General features: G+C 44.5%; 1 protein-coding gene and 1 long non-coding RNA gene across 5 annotated transcripts in view; both read left to right on the forward strand.

Moving 5' to 3' along the window:
* LOC121232957 (single-stranded DNA-binding protein 2-like) overlaps window positions 1-24,848 on the forward strand; it is a 204,359-nt gene that overhangs the window by 128,063 nt on the left and 51,448 nt on the right. For 2 of the 4 annotated variants that reach the window (XM_041121522.1, XM_041121523.1), the window contains exon 5: window positions 19,324-19,413. The exons of the other annotated variants lie outside the window; for them this stretch is intronic. In XM_041121522.1, coding sequence (XP_040977456.1) covers window positions 19,324-19,413 — 90 coding nt within the window. The remainder of the gene's footprint in view (window positions 1-19,323; window positions 19,414-24,848) is intronic. 4 annotated transcript variants of the gene reach the window in all.
* On the forward strand, window positions 485-10,545 carry LOC121232981. Its single transcript, XR_005931787.1, has 3 exons — window positions 485-495; window positions 1,232-1,236; window positions 10,254-10,545. It is a non-coding gene; the product is annotated as an uncharacterized LOC121232981 (long non-coding RNA).

A 24,848-nucleotide genomic window follows, 5' to 3' on the forward strand; every position in this document is an offset into this window, starting at 1 on the left:
ATCAGTGAAACTATACTAAGGCTTAATTAGGTCTTGTGAGCTAGATTTTTCAAATGGCTTGCTTGGATGGATGTGATGAATCTGCCTTTTAGGGCAAGATCTTCAAATCATTCTAAATAGACCATGTTTGTTCAGTCCAAATCTGGATATGGTTCTAGTGTATACAGCTGAACATTCAAGGGCTGTACAGAAGGAATAATAATTTATTGCTAGTTCTTTTTTTTATTTTTTTGTTCAGAATTGTGAGTAGTTTTATGTTCTGTCTTAAAGAAAATGAGAAGTTTTTTTAGTGGAGAATTAATGTAGTATCTCTTAATATTTCATTTTCTGATTTGTAGTAGATAAAAAATAATGAAGCACTATCATAGTAACTAGCTAATAACTTAGAAATACTCAATAAGTTACAAGTTGAAATGTTTACAAAAGGAAATTTGCTGATCTTGTTACAATATTGACTATAGTACATCAGGCAGTGAAGCTGTCGATGGCCAGGGGGTAAATGAAATTGGAAATAATAATCATTGATCATTTCTCTTTCCAGGGGAAAAAAAGTTTTAAATTCCCTTGTCATGAACTTGAAAAAATAGTACTGAATATTTATCCTATGTCCTTCAGGGGAAAAAAAGGGCACATTTTTAATTGTTGTCTCAAAGAAGACAACATATTTGTACGAAAAATATTCTGCAAAATATAATAAAACTTAATATGCACTTTTTGCAGCTGTCTGTTCATCTGGTTTTTATCTGTTTGCATAAAGCTGGAGAATGCATGAAATTCTGTGAATTAGAAGGTATAGAGAGAATCGGACATGATAGAGGAGTCAACATGGAGAGGTGCTCTGTTGGATCTCCTACTTACCAACAAGGAGGGGCTCGTTGGGCATGCGAAGATCTAAGGCAGCCTTGGCTGAAGTGACCATGAGATAGTGGAGTTCAGGATCCTGAGGGTGGGGAGGTGAATTGAAAACTGGCTGAATGGCCCTGCCCAGAAGATGGTGATCAGTGGTGCAAAGTCTAGTTGGAGGCCACTGACTAGTGGTGTACCCCAGGGGACAATACTAGGTCCAGTCCTGTTTAACATCTTCATTAATGATCTGGATGATGGGGCACAGTGTACCCTCAGCAAGTTTGCAGATGACACAAAACTGGGAGGAGTGGCTGATAGGCCAGAGGGTCGTATCAGCCATTCAGGGCTCAGGGGAGATCTCATCAATGTTTATAAATACCTGAAGGGAGGGTGTAAAGAAGATGGAGCCAGGCTCTTTTCAGTGGTGCCCCATGACAGGACCAGAGGCAATGGGCACAAACTGAAACACAGGAGGTTCTGTCTGAACATCAGGAAACACTTTTTTTCTGGGAAGGTGACTGAGCACTCAAATAATTTGCCCAGGGAGGTAGTGGAATCTCCCTCCTTAGAGACATTCAAAAAACCATCTGGACATGGTCCTGGGCAACTGGGTCTAGGTGGCCCCTCCAGAGGTCCCTTCCAACCTCAACCATTCTATGATTCTGTATTCTTTAAGATAATAAGTAGTAAGTAGGTAATAAGTAGTTAGATTTTTGGTGCATTATATATATCCATGCTTTCAGGACACAACAACCAGAAACCTGTGCTTAACTTACAAAAAAATGTTGGAAAAAGGAGGGTATGAGAAAGTAATGAAAATAGACAGTTGGCTTTTGGATTATTTTGCTGTTAATACTCCTATTTTGGTGCATCAGAGACTGATCACAGCTAAACATAATGGCGTCTACTAGTCTTCTGTTCCTGTGTTTATTTACAGTTCTTTTAATTTGCATCACTGGCTGTGATGAATTAAGCAATACTAATTTGGAGAGACATTTGATTTTCATATGAACATGTACATTCATCTCAGAGCTTTCAACTGACTAGCAGAGTCTTATTTAAACTTAGTATGAGTTTTAAGCATGTGGTTCAAGGAGATATCTACCAGTAATTAATTATTATCTGCTTTTCCTGCCAACAGTATGCCGTTATCAGTGTTTTAAACTTAGTACTAACAGCAGCTGTAGTTTCCCTGTGTTCTCCTTCACATCATTCCTTACATGTCTCTGCTTTTGTCAAAGTCTTTGTAAAAAGCTTGACAAGATCAAGCCACCACTTCAGTTACTATATCATTCATGTATACTATTTGATTTTTAATGTAACAGGTCAATATCAAGGTTGCAACAAATAACAATATGATGATTAGTAACAATACAAGTATAGGATGTAACATCAGTTATGGTACATTGGTAGCCACCAAGCGCTGCTGTACATGAACTGGAGTTGAAGGTGGCCAAGTGGTATACCACAACTGATATTCCCAATGTGTTCTTCTCGATTTCTTCAGCAGCAAGAGTGCAGGCCAGTTTATGTTCATGTGGAGGGGTGTCACAGAAACAAAGAATCGAAGAATGGTTGAGGTTGGAAAGGACCTCTGGAGGTCATCTGGTCCAATCCCCCTGCTCAAGCATGGCCACCTAGAGCCAGTTGCCCAGGACCATGTCCAGATGGCTTTTGAATATCTCCAAGGAGGGAGACTCCACAACATCCCTGGGCAACCTGTTCCAGTGCTCGGTCACCCTCACAGTCAAAAAGTGTTTCCTGATGTTCAGACAGAACCTCCTGTGTTTCAGTTTGTGCCCATTGCCTCTTGTCCTTTCACTGGGCACCACTGAAGAGAGCCTGGCTCCATCTTCTTTACACCCTTCCATCAAGTATTTATATACATTGAAGAGCTCCCCCCAATCCTTCTCTTCTCCAGGCTAAACAGTCCTAGCTCTCTCAGCCTTTCCTCATAGGAGAGATGCTCCAGTCCCTTCATCGTCTTCGTGGCCCTGTGCTGGACTCTTTCCAGTATGTCTATGTCTCTCTTGTACTGGGGAGCCCAGGAACTGGCCACAGGACTCCAGGTGTGGCCTCACCAGTGCTGAGTACAGGGGAAGGATCACCTCCCTCAACTTACTTGCAACACTCCTCCTAATGCAGCCCAGGATACCATTAGTTGTCTTTGCAGCAGGGGCACATTGCTGGCTCATGTTCAACTTGGTGTCCACCAGGAGCCCCAGGTCCTTTTCTGCCAGGCTGCCTTCCAGCTGGGTGGGTCCCAGCATTTACTGGTGCCTGGGGTTGTTCCTCCCCAGGGGAAGGACTTGGCACTTCCCTCTGTTGAACTTCATGAGGTTCCTGTCAGCCCATTTCTCCAGCCTGTCGAGGTCCCTCTGGATGGCAGCACAATCCTCTGGCCTATCAGCCAGTCCTCCCACTTTTGCGTCATCAGCAAACTTGCTGAAGGTACACTCTGTCCTGTCATCCAGATCATTGCCGTGGCAGCCAAAAGGGCTAACCATATCCTGGGGTGCATCAAGCACAGCATAGCTAGCCAGTCAAGGGAGGTGATTGTCCCACTCTACACTGCACTGGTGCGGCCCCACCTCAAGTACTGTGTGCGGTTTTGGGCGCCTCAGTATAAAAGAAGGACATCAAACAGAGTGTATCCAGAGGAGCACGACCAAGATGGTGAAAGGTCTCGAGGGCAAGACTTATGAGGAGCAGCTGAGGTCACTTGGTTTGTTCAGCTTGCAGAAGAGAAGGCTGAGGGGTGACCTCATCACAGTCTACAAATTCCTCAATAGGGGCAGCAGAAGGGGAGGTGGTGATCTCTCTCTAGTGACCAATGATGTACTAACGTTTACTAATTTCATAAGTGTCATTAATATTACAATGCAAATGTTCTCCTGCTACTGTATGTACCTATATATTCTCATTAAAGACTTTAGGAATGACAGCAAATCAGCATAAAGGTATTATTTCTGTATGAGTGGCCCTCATCTGTCCAGTTCCTAGCAATTGGAATATTAACTCATCTGTAGCTGCATTATAATAAGGGCCCTCAATGATTTTAGGCCATCCTTCTTTGAATTTATCTCTAACCAAGTCAGGGAACATTCATTCCAAGGTTTGTCCTTGACTCCTGTTGTGGTTTAAGCCCAGCCGGTAACAAAGAAGTACCATGAGGCTGCTTGCTCACTCCTCCCCAGTGGATGAGGAGAAAATATAAAGAAAAGCTCGTGGGTCGAGACAAGGACAGGGAGGGATCACTCACCACCTATGGTCACGGGCAAAAGACAGGCTCAACTTGGGGAAGAAACAAAATCAATTTAATTTACTACAAATCAAATCAAAACAAAGATAATGAGAAGCAAAATCAAACCTTAGAACGCCTTTCCCCCACCCCTCCCTCCTTCCTGGCTCAACTCCACTCCCGGTTTTCTCTATCTCCTTCCCCCCCCCCCCCCCGGTGGCACAGGGATGGTGGTTGCAGTCAGTTCGCCACACATTGTCTCTGCCGCTCCTTCCTCCTCAGGGGGAGGACTCCTCACACTCTTCCCCTGTTCCAGCGTGGGGTCCCTCCCACGGGAGACAGATCTCCACAAACTTCTCCAGCGTGAGTCCTTCCCACAGGCTGCAGTTCTTCACGAGCTGCTCCAGCATGGGTCCCTTACATGGGCAGCAGTCCTTCAGGAACAGACTGCTCCAGCACAGGCTTTCCCACGTAGTCACGGCATTTTTGGGGGCATCCACCTGCTCTGGTGTGGGGTCCTCCACGGGCTGCAGATGGGCATCTGCTCCACCGTGGACCTCCGTGGGCTGCAGGGGGACAGCCTGCCATCTCACCACAGGCTGCAGGGGCATCACCTCCTCCAGCGCACCTCCTTCCCCTCCTTCTTCACTGACCTTGGTATCTGCATAGGTGTTTCTCTCATATTCCAATCTCCTCCCCCACTGTAGGTTCCCCTTCTTAAATATGTTATCCCACAGGCGCTACCACCATCACTGATTGGGTCGGCCGGGGCTAGAGGTGGGTCCGACTTGGAGCCGGGGAAGCTTCTAGCAGCTTCTCACAGGAGCCACCTCTGCAGCCCCTCCCCCACTACCAAAAACCCTGTCACACAAACCCAAAACAACTACTTTCAATAGCTACTCAAATCTGACATAACGTGATATACTAGTTAAGTGAAACACAGTATAAGAAAAAGGAGACATGACTTCTTGTGATGTATTTTTGGTGGTTAGTAATTGGGATCATAGCAATACATTAGTATGTTGCCAGAGGTGCCAATTGCCTTGCCAGTCTTATACTGAAGTTTGTAAAGCTGTTGATAGCCAGCTTGCAGTCATTCTGGTTACACCAGCTTCAGATTCTCCCAATACTGACAATTTATTTTCTAGGGTTTCAATACTGAATGAATTCAATATTTCTGTTCCCTTACTAATTCCACCCAACAAAGTTTGGATGATATCTCTCTTAGTTCTGTGCCCGATTAGTCTAGGATTTTGTAGACACCAATCATAGAGAAGGTCACTATAATCAGCACAAGTCTTATTCCATGCACTAGTGCGCACATTGGTGAGGTTCAAATGTATGTTCATTGGCGTTAATTTTGGAGCCGTAATCATGGGCTCTTGTCCATGATGCAATTGCATTAAGTGGATGGTACTTTTGTTAAAAGGTTGTTTGGGATGTTTTATAAGATACAGAATCAGGAACAAGTGGTATCTTAATTTTGTCCATTCACATTGACTTGCCTATTGGTTATTACTGGTGTTTATGGAAAAATTGCTGTATATTATTTTATTGTTCTTATTGTTTATAGTTAAAGTGTAATTCTTATGAGCCACTAACCTATGATTATTCACCTTACATGTCTGTAATACCCATTTCATTTTATTGTTAAAACCATGTGCAGCTTCCCATCCAGCGTTATCACATATAGTAAAATTCAGGTTAACTTTAGATCTTAGTGTTAGTGTAACATTAACACCTACTATCAATCCTTGACATCATGTTAATACAGATGGTATTCATCCTGTAACTGTAGTTTCAAAGATGGGTTCTGACTGGTGTTCAACACTTGAGTTGTTCCATGGGCAACATGAAAAGGCTGAACCTGTTAGAGACAGGTCTGGTGTATGTTCCAGTTATCAGTATTTCCACAGTGATAAGGTAGTCCCACATTTTCCTGCAAAAGAAGACATCTAGGTCTTGGACATAACCCAAGCCTCATTTTTTGTTAACTTACTCCCTTTAGTGTCTACAGCATCCCATACTTCTCTTCTTTTGTAGAGGAAAACAGTCCCCCATATCGATCCCTGAGTTGGGTGTTTAACCACAAACTCATCTCCAAGACTTTGATAGGGTTTTACTTCTGTTTTAACAGGAATTTATGCAGCTACTGACATGAATCGCTTATCTATGGGACTTCCCATAGGAGTTTGCTGCTTATTTAGCCAACTTACAACTCCCCACAAATGGAATCCCCACTTAGAGGTATTAATAGATTTGCTCTTGTGTAGCTGTTGATTTAGTAGTCCATTCCATCATTTTACTATCCCATTATTTTGAGGTAGATACGGTAGGTGAAAAGTCTATTGTACTCCATTTGAAGATCACCAAGATTGCACTTCTTTTTTCTTAAAATGTGATCAATTATCAAATTGTATTTCTCTGCAAAAAGGAAAAGTAGCAAACCACCGGTTTAAACCAGCAATGGTTGCTAGACCAGTTGCAGCTCTGGTGGGGTGCATGTTCCCCATACCACTAACTATTTCTTCTCCTGTGAGGATGTATTTCGAAGCCTTCAGGTGTTTGCTTTAAGGGACTGATATAATCTACTTGCCAAGTTCCCCAGAGTAGTTTACCTTCCCTGAGACTGGCAAACTGTTGTCCTTTTGACATGAGTCTACAATTTGTTTACATAGATTAAAATGAGGGTATTCTCCATCACGTGTGGATTCGGTGGGCTTTAAAGTTTGAGGGAGATAGGGCCCCTTTTATTTTGTACCAGCCTTTCACCATGCCTACCAGGTTGGGAGTGGGCAACCCGTCCATCACCTCCCTGGGGATTCCCTTCGACATACCCTCTGTCCACAGTGTATATCTTTTATGGTCAGGAGGCCATATCGGCCTTGTCGGAGCAGGGGGGGGTCGAGAATTGTACGGGGGCTTAACTTTTATTTCCCCATTCCCTTCCACCCTCCTAAGGTCCGCTTTGGATTTTATCTCTCCCTGAGTCGTGAATCCCATCCGTCTCCCATAATTAATCAATTCCTGTGCTACTTCTCCCCATGTCATCTCTGGGGGGCCTCCCCTTCTTCGGGGTCGGGGTGCTCTCAAGCAATCTTGTAATTGCACCGCATACAATTTCAAGGCATTGGGCAGTCCGCTTATAAGAGGATGCAACCTTTCAGGGTCTGCCACATATTGCATGGGGGAGGGCTGTTGCAGAACCAGGAATCGATCATGCATCAGCTGGAGACACACATCTTTTTGTACGCTCTCCAAAATGTGATCCACTGTAGGTGTTTTAATTGAAAAGGGGTCTCCCCTCTCCATAGGGTCCAATCCACGTGCCCAATATGCTACTCTTTGGGTCAGGGACCATGGCTCTCTATTGTCATTTGTAGTTAGGAAAACCCTCGGACCCCAGTACCCCCTTGCCTCGTCCTCACTTAGGAGGATATGGTAGCCCCCCGTTAAGGGATACTCTCCACACATACTTGGGTTCTGTTTCTCGGGGTCCCCAGGAATATTTTTCCTGAATTTTGGCCAAATTGGTGGGGGAATAGGGGACGATGCGGGTGGTAACTTGTTGGGCTCCTCCTTGACCACCACCCAGTGTCTCGGTCTTAATCAAGGGTCTCATCATGGCTTCCCCCGTCCCAAGAGAATGTATTTCCCTTACCTGTCCTAGGTCTTCAAAAGGGTACGATTTTGATTCCTTTTCCCCGTCAGAGTCTGCACGCACATTTTCTACAGTGATCTGGGAGCGGGTCTCATCTAATTGCTCCCTTAATACCCTTTTCCGCTCCAGAGCCTCCGTCAAAGCAGTATGTAGTCTCTGGTTAGCCACTCGTGTGTTGGCAAGTTGGTCGGAGAGGCTCCTTGTCTCATTTTCCAATTGCTCATGCAAAGCCTTCATCAAGTCTTGAAGGGATTTTATCTTCTGCTTGTTGGGCCATGCATTTGTCCCATTGTGCTGCCACCAAAGCGGCTCCTAAAACCGCACAAACCAATGCCTTCCCTTTTCCTTGCTTCAACCTTTGTTCTTTAGCCAAAACGAAAATTCTGTCCACTACAGCTTGCGGATCGTGCCAATTGTTATGGGCCCAAGTCATACGAGGGGGAGAGGGCTGGGCATTGTAGCCCTCTAATCTCTCCAGGAGAGAGGTACAGTCTACAGACTGACCTCCCAGGGAGGCCATAATGAACACACAATTACAGGGATCAGATGCTTTTAGTAGTCCTCTGAGGACTATCTCTACAGTTGGGCCTCACAGGGAGGCCATAATGAGATCAGATCCTTTTTATTAGAGTCCTCTGAGGACTATTTCCCCTTGTGTATGACTCCTCTCTGAGAGGGGCCACAGGAAGGACCTGGTCCCAACGATCGCTTTAGCAACACCAAGGGAATCCTGCCGACTACGCCAAAAAATGCCACGACCTGGGCTGGACAGACCAGGGAGTTGTGTTGAGTTTGGAATACCCTCAGGCTAAATTAAGGTGAAACGGCACCAAACAATCGGTTAAACATTTTATTCATGGCAGAAGCAAACTGAACTTGGAAGGCGTTAACAGTAGGTGGCGTGGTTTCTCTCAGCAGGAAATGGCATGAAACTACCTCAGTAAACCATGTAACCCGTGGTAACCATATACATCAATTCAGGGAATAAGGAGACCCCACCCGTTGAGTCACGAGGTTCAGAGCAGACCCCCTTGCTTTCTAGACTCCTTCTCAGAGAAGAGCCTAGGGGTGGCTGGATCCACTCCTAGTCCCAGGATTGGTCAATGGTTTTATGTGATGAATCTACCTCGGTAAACCGTGTAACCCATGGTAACCATATATTACGGAGGCACGCACAATGAAATCTAACAGGTGTTAAAACTCAGATTTATTCTTCAGTATAAAGGTAGTTAGAACTCTGATAACATTAGTGAACCACAGGCTCAACGATGTAAGGGGAATTAGTGCTACGCAGCCAACAAGAATTCTTAAGATTTAAAATGATGACTCAAAATGCGCATATCACTCACCTAAAAGATGAGGGGTCTCAACCTCGAGGAGTTACTTAGGGTGGCGTCCCGACCTAAGGGGAGAGACCCCAACTGCAGACCCACTGCTTCGAGGAAGACTGATTCCAAAATGTCCTCCAGCGGGACCCCATTTATACCCTTCTCGAATCTAATCTGTGGTCATTTTAATCCCCATTGGCCAAAAGGTCACTTCAATGTGCCTGGCACATCTCGATTGGTCAGTTCAATTTTCAACCTGTGGCCTCTAGGGTTTGGTTTTTTTTTCCTCTCCTCCCTGTCCAGAGAAGTTTTGTTTCCTGTTGTGAGAGACTGAAAGAGTTAATGTCTCAAACACTGTGGTGGGGCAAGTTCTGCTTAAAGACAAACCCTGCACAGCAAGGAACCAAGGTGAAAAGCCCATCAGCTCAGACATCAGCAACAGGAGGGGGAGGGCCCACTGGAGGGTGCACAGCTCCCTGTTCTGATACAAAGATCAAACAATGGCCATGCCTGCAGGGAAGGAGAAGTTACTCCACAAAGGACCCCCAAGCCCAAAGGCTCACAAACTGCTCATTAGCCTGATGAGTTCAGGTGCCCGCCCGAAGGAGGGGCAAGGATGATAAAAGGACACAAACTGAAGCCCCAGGTGCACAAGCCCACCGGAACTGGACCCCTCGGCTGACTGAACCAACGCTGGACCCAGGACCGGTGAAATCTTTCTCTCTTCTTTTTTCTCTCTCTGTCTTCTTTTCTCTTTCCTTTTCCTTTTCCACAATCCCTACACCTCATCCGTTTCAAGACATAAACCGTTGACCAAATCTGAGACTAAGAGTGGATCCAGCCACCCCTGGGCCCTTGTCTGAGGAGGAGTCTAGAAGGCAAGGGGGTCTGCTCTGAACCTCATGACTCGACGGGACGGATCTCCTTATTCCCTGAATCGATGTATATGGTTACCCTGGGTTACACAGTTCACAGAAGTAGTCTTATGCCAATTCCTGTTGTGAGAAACCCCGCCACCTTCTACCACGCCTTCCCAGTTCAGTTTGCTTCTGTCATGAATAAACTCTTTAAATGTTCGGTTTGGTGTCGTTTCACCTTAATTTAGCCCACGGGAATTTCGAATTAAACACAGACTCCCTGGTCTGTCCAGTCTGGGTCGTGACACCTGTTGGGGCAGGTGTACTGCCACACAATCCACCCCGTGACCACAGTCACGATTCGACTGGTTTCCTTGGAGTGGTGGTACAGTCACCTCTTGCCTCCAAAGTTAAAAGGGAGCGTAGTCTGATGAATTTGATGCTCATTGTGGGTCATCATTCCATTCTGGTCTAGAATTAAAGTGGAATATCGGACACAGGAATATTCAGTGCACGAACAGGTTTTAAGGGAGTATACTTAACTGTTAGTACAGACTTCACTACCACACATTTGATAGAACTTATTGCAATATAGATGACAATAATCATAACTACAAGCATTATTAAAGTTTCAAGAAGGCTGGTCATCCACCCCATCAAAGAAAATCTGAACATATCAAAACCTTTCCCAGCCAATTAGTCCCTGGTGCAGAAGTAATTGCCTCTGAGTCTCTTGCCACTTTCTTTCTTTTGTTGATTTGATCTTGAAGCTGCATTGACACATTTGGAGTGAACACAGCAGTCGTCCATGGACAGGTTTAAAACTCCACATACACCTTTCTCTTTCAGTAGCATCAAATCCAATACGGCTCAATTTTGGATGGTCATCTTACTGGTATGTTGTAACTGATTGTTCAAGAGTCCCAAACTGTCAGATGTAACATTGGCTAAAGGGTGATAGTTGTAAACTCAGTTCTAGAATGGTCTATCGGTGTTCCCTTGGGTACCATATGCAGTCACCCCCATGGAACTTCTGGGCATGGTGTACCATTCCAACTCCACCCCATGATCTCATGGGTTAGTTGGAGGATATAGTCACATCTGGTGCTCCATACTGAACTAGCATTTACCACACCTGGTGACCAACTATAAACAACATGAGTATAACCTCCTCCCCATCCAATCTGAACCTCCAACTATAATTGTTACATTGCTCCCATGTGAGCTCAAGGGCTCGCAATATATTGATGTCCATCATTTTTGCCACGACATTATCATCCAGATCTTCACCATCCATGCCTGCCACCATCATTGCTACCAGTAGAAGCACTGGAATGGCTCGTTTCTTCATTGTCCTGTAAGAAAGCACAAAGCTAGGCCTCGGTCTTAAAATGGGGTCACAGGGTTAGAAGTCCGGGATTATCCACCAGGCACTGATGCGGTGAGTTTTTCCACTCCCATCTAAGGCTTCCCAGGCATACAAGCCTCTGGGTTTTCTAAGGTCATAGGAACAATACCAATGGAGGGCAGTTTCACCATGACAGGTTGGCCCACGTATGTCCCCAGTGGGAACTGGCATCTCTGATCCTCTGGTATAGAGTCATTGCCCCTTAATGGTCCCATAGGGCAAAATGATGGAATTTTTGGACTTCCATAATTTCCCCATCAGTTATTAACAGTAAAAACTGCCTGTGGTAATCGTGTGTCCCAGTTATGGTGTGAGACATCAGCATGTCTTTTGATCAAGCCATTGGTTCGCTCAACTATACCATTAGCTTTGGGGTAATATGGGGTGTGAAACACCCATTTGATGCCTTCCCCTCGTGCCCAGTCTTGTACCACTGTGGCTGTGAAATGCGACCCATTATCACTTTGAATACATTCAGGAATAGGTAGAATACCAAACCATTCTCGCAAAACCTGGACTGTCTGGTCTCCAGTAGCTGTGCCAACGGCCGTTGCCATAGACAATCCTGATACTACCTCCACTCCTACCAAAATATATTTTCTCCCATGGGATGGTTTCAGAGGACCAATGTCATCAACCAGCCATGTGCTCCAAAGAGCCTTGCCTTGTCTGATATGCTGGGCCAGGGCTTGATTTGGGTGATTAGCCTTAAGCCTTATTCGGCACTGCGGGCAAGCTGTGAGAATTGCTTCACAGGTTTTCATAGACACTGGCCAACCCCAAGATTGGCATTCATAATAGAGATCTGCTTTCCCTGAGTGGCCTCGCTTGATATGCAACCGTTCAGCTAGTCTATCCCAATCTTTCTTCTCACTTGTGACCATCCTGACCACGCGGTCCACCTGTTGATTCCATTTCGCAGCTGAGCTTCTATCCCGAGCATGTCCCTTCACCCATCCCACCTTTAAAGGTCGGGACCTCCCTATTGCCAGGAGACATTGCCAGTCTGTCCTCCACACTTCCGTACGACCTACTTCCCACTTACTAGATACCCACTGACATATCCACTCTGTAGTGCCCTTAAAGGTCGCGCAAGAGTCAGTATAGACGATGGTAGCACCATTCTCTACAGCTAGTAATAAAGCCTGTAGTTCTCCTACTTGTGCAGTACCTTCATCCTCTTCTTCGACTGTCTTCCCAGTACCAATATCCAATGCCACTGCTTTATATTGCCATTCTGATCCCACTCGACGGGCAGATGCATCAGTGAACCACACTCCCTGCACATCTGAGCCTGCCACAAATTCAGGTGCCTCCTCAATCAGAGAAGGTTTCTAAGGTCGACCCAACAAGGTTCACAGGTTGCTGTAGTTTGAAAAGCTTAACTGGACCCTCCTTTAGCAGGAGCAGCTGATTTATCCCTTCTAGGTATGCATACCATTTCCTAACTGTGGCTTTTTGGGCTACTCCCTCTGGAGGAGGTGACCCACTGAGGATTGAATTTAAGAGAGGGAAAGGACCCTGTACTATAACATCTTGTGATGTGTGCAGCTTTTCAGCCTCCTTAACCGCTCTAGTGAGGGAAAGGACCCCCTTTTCCCAATCTGAGTATCATTTTTCAGTCTCCTTCAATGCAGTGGAAGAGAATAATAAAGGCCTAGCTGGTCCCTTTTGAAACACAACACAGTATGAAGCATGTGTGGTAAATCCCCATTCCACCCTTAACGGATCTCGCGGGTGCAACGGGCCTAGTCTCTAATAAGCCTTAAGCTCATCTTTCAGAGTGTTAAGAGCTTCCCTGTGGCAGGACCCCATTTATACCCTTGTCGAATCTGATCTGTGGTCATTTTAATCCCCATTGGCCAACAGGTCAACACTTCCGTGTACCTGACGCATGTTGGATTGGTCAGTTCAATTTTCAACCTGCGGCCCCTAGGGTTTGGTTTTTTTTTCCTCTCCTCCCTGCCCAGAGAAGTTTCGTTTCCTGTTGTGGGGGGGTTGTACTCCCACACCATATACATCAATTCTGGGAAGAAGGAGATCCCTCCTGTTGAGTCACAAGGTTCAGAGTGGACCCCCTTGCTTTCTAGACTCCTTCTCAGAGAAGAGCCTAGGTGCGGCTGCATCCACTCCTAGTCCCAGACTTGGTCAACGGTTTTATGTTTTAAAGGGATGAGGTGTAGGGATTATGAAAAAAGAAAGAGAAAGAGAGAGCAAGACAGAGAGAGAAAAAGGAAAAGAGAAAGATTTCACTGGTCCTGGATCCAGTGTTCGTCCAGTCATCCTAAGGGTCCAGTTCCCATGGGCACATGCACATGGGGCTTCAGTTTCTGTCCTTTTATCATCCTTGCCACTCCTTCCGGTGGGCACTCAAACTCAATAGGCTAATTAGGTGTCATGCGTGGTTTGTGCTTCTAGAACCTTTGGGGAAATGGGCTTGAGGGTCGTTTAGGGAGTAACTTCTCCTTCCCTGCAGGTGTGACCATTGTTTGATCTTTGGCCATACATGGTGAGCTGCCCTGCTCAGCAGATCACAACATCGTATCAGAACACCGAGCTGCGCACCCTCTGGCACACCCTCCCCTCCTGTTGCTAATGTTCTGTGCTGATCCGTGCTGACTGGCTTCTTTTCACCTGTGGTTCCTTGCTATGCAGGGTTTGTTGTTATGCAGAGTTCATCGTTAAGCAGAACTTGCCCCACCACAATGTTTGAGACATGATAACATTTTCAGTCTCTCACACCAATCTACGAATCAACTTGTGGATGGGAATCAGAGAGTCTCGGTTGGTGCGATATTGCCTCTGGTGCACCATTGTGGTAGCAATTGGCACTCGTTGTTCTTCAACCCTCAGCAACCCCACAATCGAAGGGTCTTGAGAGAGACCAGGCAGGGTAGACAGCTGTTCATTTCCCTCTGTCTCCAAGGCAGCTATACCAAAAGCCCATCAATACCCCTTTGGGTCCTTAAAATACCCTCTCCTGAGATAGTCTATGTCAAGGATGCACAGAGCCTCTGGACCAGTCACAATGGGGTGTTTCTGCCATTCATTCCCAGTTAGACTTACCTCAGCCTCCAATACAGTTAACTCTTGGGATCCCCCTGTCACACCAGAAATACAGATGGGTTCTGCCCCTTTATAGCTTGATGGCATTAGAGTACATTGTGCGCCGGTGTCTACTAGAGCCTTGTACTCCTGTGGGTCTAACGTGCCAGGCCGTCGAATCCACACAGTCCAATAGACCCGGTTGTCCCTTTCCTCCACCTGGCCGGAGACAGGGCCCCTCTAATTCTGGTCAGAGTATCCAGTATTCACTTTTCGTAAAATTGGCTCAGAAGTCCCTTCAAGAGGATCAGAAATAAGATCAGTCCTTCTACTCTGTTTGGAAACTGGAGTGGCATTCTTCCTGGCAGAATCCCCTTTTGTGGTGGTTTTTCCTCACAGCTCACGTACCCGTGCATTTAGGACCGAGGTAGGTTTTCCATCCCGTTTCCTGATGTCCTCTCCATGATCACATAGGTAAAACCACAGGGCACCTCGTGGTGTGTACCTTCTGTATTCTCTCTCTTGGGCAGAGGAGCGCTCACTCCTAATAGCTGAGACATTGGTCCTTAAAGGTGGGCAATAGGACATATCCTCTTTGAATTGCTGGAAATCCTCGGACAGCTTCTCCACAGCCAAAATGCAGGCTTGTAGGGAGGAGGAGAGATTTTCTTCATATTGACGGAGTTGGCAAGCCTCTTTGTCTTTCCAGGTCATTATTGCCAGTGAGTTGGCATAGGACGATGGTGCACTTCGTACAAACTTCTGCCACATGGTTTGTGTGCGTGGGACTTCGTCTGGATCTTTGGGTAATTGTGGGTTGTCCGGGTCATAATGAATCGTCTCTAGCACAGCTAATTCCCTCAGATATTGGATACCTCTTTCCATGGTGGTCCACTTGCTTGATTGACATATAACATCTTCCTTAAAGGGGTACCTTTCCTTCACTCTTGACAGGAGTCGCCTCCAGAGGCTGAGGGCTTGTGTTCCTCTTCCAATTGCCTTGTCAATGCCACCTTCCCTGGCAAGCGATCCCAGCTGCTTGGCTTCCCTACCTTCTAATTCCAAGCTATTAGCCCCATTGTCCCAGCATCGGAGAAGCCAGGTGATAATATGCTCACCTATACGGCAGCTGAAATCTTTTCGCATATCCCGCAGCTCACTCAAGCTTAGGGACCGGGTTATTACCTCTGGTTCTGCCTCTTCCTCCTGTTCCCCTGATGACCCTGGTTCACCTTCATCCTTTGCTAAGCCAACTGATTTTTTTTTTTATATTTCTTCTTCTGTACGGGGGCAACTGATACTGGTGCGGGTTGGTCCACTGGATCAGTTGCAGTACTGCTTGCCGAGGTTTGGATAGCTGCAGTGCTCGTCGCCGGGGCTGGAGGGACTGCAGTGCCTGTTGCCATGGTTTGGGTAGCCACAGTGCCTGTCATCTTGTTGTTAGATCCAGAGACCTTCTCTTCCCCTTGAGGGTACTGAGTGGTGTTGAACAGGGCTTGATAGGCATGGGCAAGGCCCCAGCACATTGTAGTGATTTGTGTCTCCCTGGAATTGTCACCGTGACAGCATACTTTTTCCAAATGTTCTACTACTTTTTCAGGATTCTGCACTTGTTCAGGGGTGAATTTCCAAAACAGTGGAGGTGCCCACTTTTCTAGGTACTTGCCCATACTACCCCACACACCCTGCCACTCATAATTATCCAGCCTCGGGGCAGATCTCTGGGTGATCTTCTTAAATAGTTGTTTAAGCCTAAACAAGAGCTGAACCACATTCAGGAACATGCTAATTCCTAGCACTTGGGCTAGGACCCTGCTGGTCTCAACATCCCAAGAGTATTCAAATTTTTCAAAATTCTCAAACACCATTGTAACTGGACTGAAGAAGGGAAAAGGGTAGAAAGGGACCCCACCCATAGACTGGCTTTCCAAGGAGGAAAGGTAAATGGTGTAATTATTAATAGTTTCCCACAGATGGCTCCCGAAGTATAGAGGTGACAATGCTGAGTTCAAATACCAGATTAATCCCACAACCGATAACTTTATCATACCATAAACCAGTGTTATACAATACATCAAAGTGAAAACCTTAATCCACCTCCCATGGGTGATAAGCAGCAGAAGAGGGACTACATACAGCAAGCAAGGTGGTACATAACAGAACATTAAAACCGAGAGAAACAACTCTAAGAACATATACATCAACATAGTGACCAGCGACTATTACACCAATATAATGAATGCTTGTAACAAATTTGTTTTAACAAGCTCTGATCAGGTTTGTTGTTATCTCAACCCTTCGTGCCCCACGTTGGGCGCCAAAATGGACTGTTGTGGTTTAACCCCAGCCAGCAACTTACCACCATGCAGCCATTCACTCATTTCCCCCCACTTAGTGGTATGGGGGAAAGAATTGGAAGGAAAAAGGTAAAACATGTGGGTCAAGATAAGAACAGTTTAATAGAACAGAAAGGAAGAAACTAATAATGATAATAATAACAATAATAAAATTTCAAAAATAATAAAAGAAATTAAATATAGAAAACAAGTGATGTACAGTGCAATTGCTTGCCACTTGTTGACCGATGCTGTGGTGGGTTGACCCTGGCTGAGTGCCAGGTGCCCACCAAAGCCGCTCTATCACTACCCCTCCTCAGGTGGACAGGGGAGAGAAAATATAACAAAAGTCTCATGAGTCAAGATAAGGACAGGGAGAGATCACTCACTAATTACCTTCACAGATAAAAACACCCTCCACTTGGGGAAAATTAATATAATTTTTTAGCAGTGGACCAGAGTAGGGTAATGAGAAATAAAACCAAATCTTAAAACACCTTCCCCCCACCCCTCCCTTCTTCCCGGGCACAGCTTCACTCCCAGATTCTCTACCTCCTCCCCACCAGTGGCACAGGGGGATGGGTAATGGGGGTTGCGGTCAGTTCATCACACATTGTCTCTGCCGCTCCTTCCTCCTCAGGGGCAGGACTCCTCACACTCTTCCCCTGCTCCAGCATGGGGTCCCTCCCATGGGAGACAGTTCTCCACCAACTTCTCCAATGTGGGTCCTTCCCACGGGCTACAGTTTTTCACGAACTGCTCCAGCATGGGTTCCTTCCACGGCGTGCAGTCCTTCAGGAGCACACTGCTCCAGCACGGGTCTCCTGCAGAGTCACAAGTCCTGCCAGCAAAACCTGCGCCACCGTGGGCTCCTCTCTCCATGGATCCACAGGTCCTGCCAGGAGCCTGCTCCAGCGTGGGCTTCCCATGGGGTTCACAACCTCCTTCGGGGGCATCCACCTGCTCTGGTGTGGGGTCCTCCATGGGCTGCAGGTGGATATCTGCTCCACCATTAACTTCCATGGGCTGCAGGGGGACAGCCTGCCTCACCATGGTCTTTACCACGGGCTGTAGGGGAATCTCTGCTCTGGTGCCTGGAGCACCTCCTCCCCCTTCTTCTTCACTGACCTTGGTGTCTGCAGGGTTGTTTCTCTTACATGTTCTCACTCCTCTCTCTGGCTGAAGTTTCTGTTGCGCAGCAACTTTTTTTCCCTTCTTAAATATGTTATCACAGAGGCACTACCATTGTTGCTGATTGGCTCAGCTTTGAGCAGCGGTGGGTCTGTCTTGGAGTTGGCTGGCATTGGCTCTGTCGGACATAGGGGAAGCTTCTAGCAGCTTCTCACAGAAACCAACCCTGTAGCCCCCCTCGCTACCAATACTTTGCCACACAAAGCCAATATAGATGCCCAGTTAGTTCCTGAGAAGCGATCCACCCCCCAGGCCAACTCCCCCCCAGTTCATATACTAGTCATGATGTCACATGGTATGGAATACCCTGTTGGCCAGTTTGGGTCAGCTGCCCTGGCTGTGTCCCTTCCCAGCTTCTTGTGCCCCTCCAGCCTTCTTGCTGGCTGGGCATGAGAAGCTGAAAAATCCTTGACCTTAGACTAAACACTACTTAGCAACAACTGAAAACATCAGTGTGTTATCAACATTCTTCTCACACTGAACCCAAAACATAGCACTATACCAGCTACTAGAAAGAAAATTAACTCTCTCCCAGCCGAAACCAGGACAGTACCCTAACAGAAACATATTGCAGGAAGAAAGACTGCTGGAAATGAAAAGTGACTGAGGTTCCAATACATGACAACAGTAATGATTTGGCTTTCCTTTTTGTGGTATTCTGCTTATAAATTGCCAGAAGCAATATTCTTTATTTGCTTCTTACCTATGAAGGATTTGCAAAGGTAACTAATTTCATTCTTTGATTCACTTAGAAATACCTTTTTTTTTTTTCCTTTCCAAAAATGTAACCTGAATTCTTCTAATTTATCGTGGTGGTTATTTTGTGGTTTGGTAAAATCATGAATATTACTAGTAGTATTTTGAGCATTCCTTCTTGTACTATTTGTAACAGAATCATGTTTTGAAGCTTGATATAATTCTGAAAGAATATTACAGACTGCTGAAATTATCTTTAAAGTGCTTGGAAATTGCTCATAAAATGCATAAATTAATTTCCTTATGTTACATATATATCTGTATGCATGTGTGGGAATGTTTATACACATAATACAAAAAAAAGTGTGCAAGTTACATTCTTGCTTGTGTATATATAGACACACTGAGATACATTTTTTTTTAAAAAAATCTAGTCAAGATCTATCTAGTCAATATATATTTGTATGTCCATACAATCTCTAGCATCCATCCCCTCAACATACACTTGTCATCTTTAACAAATCATTCTGCTTGTATAAAATAAGACTAAATACTATACAATTTTAATTTACCTTTAGATGAAACGACATTATGACATATCTGGAGAATTACTTTCTGCATTTTGGTCATGGCAGGTTTTTGGGGGATTTTTGTTTTGTTTTTTTATGCCTACCATGCAATGACAAAGGTTTATTTTCCCTTTGTTCTTTTCAGAGTGCTGCAGCAGCTCCCAGTCCAGTGCTAGGAAACATTCCCCCAGGAGATGGCATGCCAGTAGGTCCTGTACCACCTGGTTTTTTTCAGGTATTCAGAAAAATTATGATTACAGGAATTTTAGGATAGGAAGTCCTCCATAATACTGTTTAAAAGTTTGTAGAAAAGGTCCTCTTCTAAACTATATGTCATTATACAGTACAATACTTGAGAGGGTTTTTTTTAACAGAAGTAAATAGATGGAAAGGAAGGGATCTCTCTAACTGACAAATATTCAGTTTGTGAAATAGTACAGCACAACTCATTTCAAAATTTCAGGAATAAGAAATGGTACCAATTGATAGTTGGAGCTTGAAAATGCTTGAATATAATTTTATAACAATTTCTTATGATAAAATATTAGAATTGAAATAAGAACTTTGTTGGTCATGCCACAAGCCAGACATTTAAGGTGTTCAAATTTCAATGAAAGTTAGACCTAGAAAAATTAAGAATATCATTCTGAGCATCTCTTTGCTTTCAAGATCTCAGCCCCAATGCCTAAAAACAAGCCAAGGAATTAGAGCATATGTTGCCTCTCATAAGTTTTGTCATAAATGAAATTAAGTAGCCAGTTACCACTTTGGATACTAGCAGTACAGAATACTAGGTTGGAAAAAATTGCAACTAATAGTGTAAGGCCAAACTACAGTTGTAGTCAAAGATTAGATTGCTCATATGAGTGAGCTTGCATCTCCTGGTCACCAAAGCCCAGTTCTTTTTCTCCTCACTAGCAAAATCACTCTGTGCAGCAGTAGGAGCAAATGCTGCTCTGGAACTGAAACAGTCCTTTAAGATGGGGCACAACAGAGATTTCCACTTCACATACTTGAGCTCATGATGTGAAAGGAACAATTCAGATTTCCAGGAGCATGGTTTGGGGAGAAGATAATTATAGAAAGCTTCTGTTCCATAAAAAACAAGTGTTGAAATCCAGGTAGAGATACAGGCTAGCATCATTTTCCTTTTTCCATGAGACGCATAGTCAAAAGAAGCTATTTAATCTGAAAAAAGAGATGTTTTACACTCTTACATCTTTACAACTCTTTATTGTCTTATCAAAATGTAAAAAATGGCAGGATATCAGCAGTCTTTATTTCATGTTTTTCTTCTGTATGTAAGTGACAACGGATTATTTGTGTGGTGTTCCTTTTCCCACAGTCACAGGGGGAAAGAGTGCTTGCTGTGTTGCAGTATTGATACCTACCTAGAGCAATCCAAAACCTGGCATGAACATGTTGTTTCCTTGACTGACTCAGAATCTGAAGTGTGGTTTTTAGAATCATAGAATGGTTTGGGTTGGAAAGGTCCTTTAAAGATCATCTAGTCCAAACCCCCTGCCATGGGCAGGGACATCTTTCACTAGACCAGGCTGCTCAAAGCCCCATCCAACCTGACCTTGAATGTTTCCAGGGATAGGGCATCTACCACCTCTCTGGGCAACCTGTTCCAGTATCTCACCACCCTCATCGTAAAAAATGCCTTCCTTATGTCCAATCTAAATCTACCCTCTTTCAGTTTAAAACCGTTGCCCCTCATCCTGTCACTACAGGCCCTGGTAAAAAGTCTCTCTCCATCTTTCTTATAAACCCCTTTCATATATTGAAAGGCTGCAATAAGGTGTCCCTGGAACCTTCTCTTCTCCAGGCTGAAAAACTCCAACTCTCTCAGCCTTTCTTCAGAGGAGAGGTGTTCCAGCCCTCTGACCATTTTCGTGGCCCTCCTCTGGACCTGCTCTAACAGGTCCATGTCTTTCCTGTACTGAGGATTCCAGAACTGGACGCAGTACTCCAGGTGGGGTCTCACCAGAGAGGAGTAGAGGGGCAGAATCACCTCCCTCGACCTGCTGGCCACACTTTTTTTGATGCAGCCCAGGATACCATTGGCTTTCTGGGCTGCCTCCGCACATTGCCGGCTCATGTCCAATTTTTCATCCACCAGTATATCCCCAAGTCCTTCTCCACAGGGCTGCTCTCAATCCATTCATCCCTCAGTCTGTACTGATACCGGGGGTTGCCCCGACCTAGGTGCAGGACCTTGCACTTGGCCCTGTTGAACTTCATGAGGTTTCCATGGGCCCACTCCTCGAGCTTGTCAAGGTCCCTCTGGATGGCATCCCTTCCCTCAAGCGAATCAACTGCACCACTCAGCTTGGTGTCATCTGCAAACTTGCTGAGTGTGCACTCAATCCCCCATCTATGTCATTGATGAAGATATTAAACAGTACTGGTCCCAGTACAGACCCCTGAGGGACACCACTTGTCACTGATCTCCATCCGGACATTGAGCCATTGACCACTACCCTCTGGAATCTGACCATCCAGCCAATTCCTTATCCACCAAACAGTCCATCCATCAAATCCATTTATCTCCAATTTAGAGAGAAGGATGTTGTGGGAGACTGTGTCAAAGGCCTTACAGAAGTCCAGATAGATGACATCCATAGCTCTTCCCTTGTCCACTGATGTAGTCACTCCATCAATACATTTAATACATGAATGAAAAGATACTTGCAAGTTGTCAGTCACATAATCTTCAGGAGTTGGCAGAAGTGAGGCCAGTAGACAGGAAAAATTTCTGTGTTGTTAAAGATTCCTCCGTAGGGGAAAGTCTTTCCTTTTCTGTTCCACTAAAGCTTCCATTCTCTTCCCCAAAAAGCCTCAGTACTGGCTTCATATCTCAGAAGAAAAAGATTCTTGTTTGTCAGTATCTGAATTCAGTCTTATTTGAAGCCCCACAGACAGCTTGCTCTTTTTCCAAGGCCTGGGAGTGAAAATAAACTGAGAAAAATCTATTTTCACTGTAACATTTTGTAACATTAATTAGAGCTATAATGAATTAAAAAATATGTCTGATGAATCTTTTGCAAGGCAGGTTTCAAGAACTGATCTATGCAGTCCAATTAGTTTGGACTGCTCCAGAGATTACCATTCACCTATTCTTAAAATTGCTGAGTCTTTGTCATCATGTATCTCTGCAACATGCAAGGCCTGAATTGAGTCCTTTGTAGTTTTAGTTGCAAGAATCCTACTTTCTTCAGTTGAATGGCCTAGTTAACAAAACAAGCATTTTTCAAGAGACTATTAGTTTTCTCTGTAGTTAAATGTTTAAGAATATATATAAAGAAATAACATTTTAGTTAGCAAATCCAACTGTAAGTTAGATACTAAATATATTAATATGTTTGGGAGCAATCCTGACAAAAGGAAGTTAAGCCAAAATTAAGTCAGTTACATGTCAGTGTACGGAAACTATAAGGTGTGTAGAAAGCAAATATGTACAGGCAGTCCATGATAATGTGTTGTGGTGTTGGGATGAGTGTCTATTGTCAAGAAGCAGTTAATATCTGGTTGTAATGCCTTCAGAGCTGAATCTTACTGATATCAATTTACCTGAGGACAAGAAAATATATTGGCAGACATCAGCCCTGTAATGTAGACCTTGAAAATTGAGGGGCACCATTTGTTTTGTAAAAAGTAGGTGAAAAGACAAATAAAGACAAACTCATAGGCAAAACAACCTACTTTCTTAATAGATGCTGTCTTTCTAGTACATCTTTAACTAGTACATCAGTTTCCATATACTCTTCCGCAACTCCACTGATCCTGACTGATCACAAGAGTAAACCAAACCACATAAAATATGTTCACCTGTCTTAGCCTGAATACTGAGGAACTCCAGTCCCTTTCCTATAAATTACCAGTCTTCTTTCACTGAGGGATGAGAATTTACACTTGGACCTGCAATTCTCTCCTAGATTATGAAAGTGAACAATTCTGGGTTTTAAAGAGTGGGAAGATTATAGAAATAGTGGTAGAATGGTTCACTAAGACTATATTTAGTTTACTAAGACTTTCAATTACAAAAACATTGTAACAGTTCAATGTTTTGCAAACTACAATTAATTTGGAAGATCATCCTGGAATGATAAAGCTGCCTTTTTTTGCATTCATGAAAATGTTTGGATTGGTCTAAGTTACAGCTGTCAACAAGCACTATCTTCTAGCTCTACTTGACTAACTCTGAATTGCTAGGTGAATTAAATTAATTTCATTTTTCATCAGTACTGGCTCTTAGTTTTGCACTGGAACTTGATTTCAGTGTGTGGTGCAAACTACTAACTAGGACACAAGCAAAATGGATCCTCTTGCTACAGCAGTTGCTTCTCATCAGACAATTCAGAGGAAGGTGGAAATTAGGTAGGGACTGTGCTAGGAACCAAGAAATCTTACACGAGTTCCAGTTTCGCTGGAACTGCTGCCCACTGCTGTTAATTCTGTCCTTTATTTTTTATAAAAGAAAAAGAATCCAGTACACTAGTATGACAAAGTAATCGCTCCTATAGTCAAACACTGGAAGCTTTGCTAAATGTGGTGAGTTGACCCTGGCCAACAGCCAAACAACCACACAGCCTCTCACTCAGTCCCCTCTCCTGTGGGACAGGGAAAAAATAGAAGGAAGACAAGACGACTCATGGTTGAGATAATGACAGTTTATTAGGGAAAGTAAAAGCTATGCATGTAAGGAAAGGAAAAAAGGAATTCATTCACTGTTTCCCATTGGCAATCAGATTTTTAGCCACGGCCAGGAAATCAGAGCCTCAGCACACGTTAACAGTTACTTGGGATCACAAATGCCATAACCACAAACATCTCTGCTTCCTCCTCCTTTCCCTGAGCTTTTATTGCTGAGCACAACATCATATGCTGTGCAAACACTGTTCATCAACAGCTAAAACACTGGTGTGTTGTTAACACTGTTTTAGTCACAAATCCAAAACCCTACAGGCTGCTATGAAGAAAATTAACTCCATTGCAGCCAGACCCAGCACACAGCTATAGTGTGCTTAAATCAAAACTTGTTATCTTGGGTCTCACGTTGAGTGCCAAAATGACTGTGGTGGGTTGACCCCAGCCAACAACCAAACACCCAGCCAGCCACTCTATATCCTCTTCTGCAGGATGGGGAGAAAATCGAAGGGAGAAGACTCATGGATTGGGATAATGACAGTTTAATAAGGAAAGCAAAACCTGCACGTGCCAGCAAAGGAAAAAGAGGAATTAATTTACTACTTTCCATCAGCAGGCAGATATTTAGCCACTTCCTGGAAAGCAGGGCCTCAGCATGCATAATGGTTACTTAGAAGACAAATGCTATAATCACAAACATCCTCACTTCCTCCTCCTTTCCCTGACCTTTTATTACTGAGCATGACATCATATGGTATGGAATATCTCTTTGGTCAATCTGGGTCAGCTGTCCAGGTTGTGTTCCCTCCCAGCTTCTTACATACCACTGTTTTGCACCGGGAAGTGCTGGTCCGTGATGATCCCAGCAAGAAAGGCACTCAGACTCTGTAAGGTAACATTTAAAATGCTATTTATTAGAGTTAACACTATAAGAAGAGAAAAGCATAGATAATCTTATGTCCCTTTAGATGCTGGGAACTCCAAGCAGTGTAGCATCGAACAGGACTCTGACCCACA

The sequence above is a fragment of the Aquila chrysaetos genome (genome assembly GCF_900496995.4).
Source record: "Aquila chrysaetos chrysaetos chromosome W unlocalized genomic scaffold, bAquChr1.4 W_unloc_2, whole genome shotgun sequence".
NCBI classification, from domain to species: Eukaryota; Metazoa; Chordata; class Aves; order Accipitriformes; family Accipitridae; genus Aquila; species Aquila chrysaetos.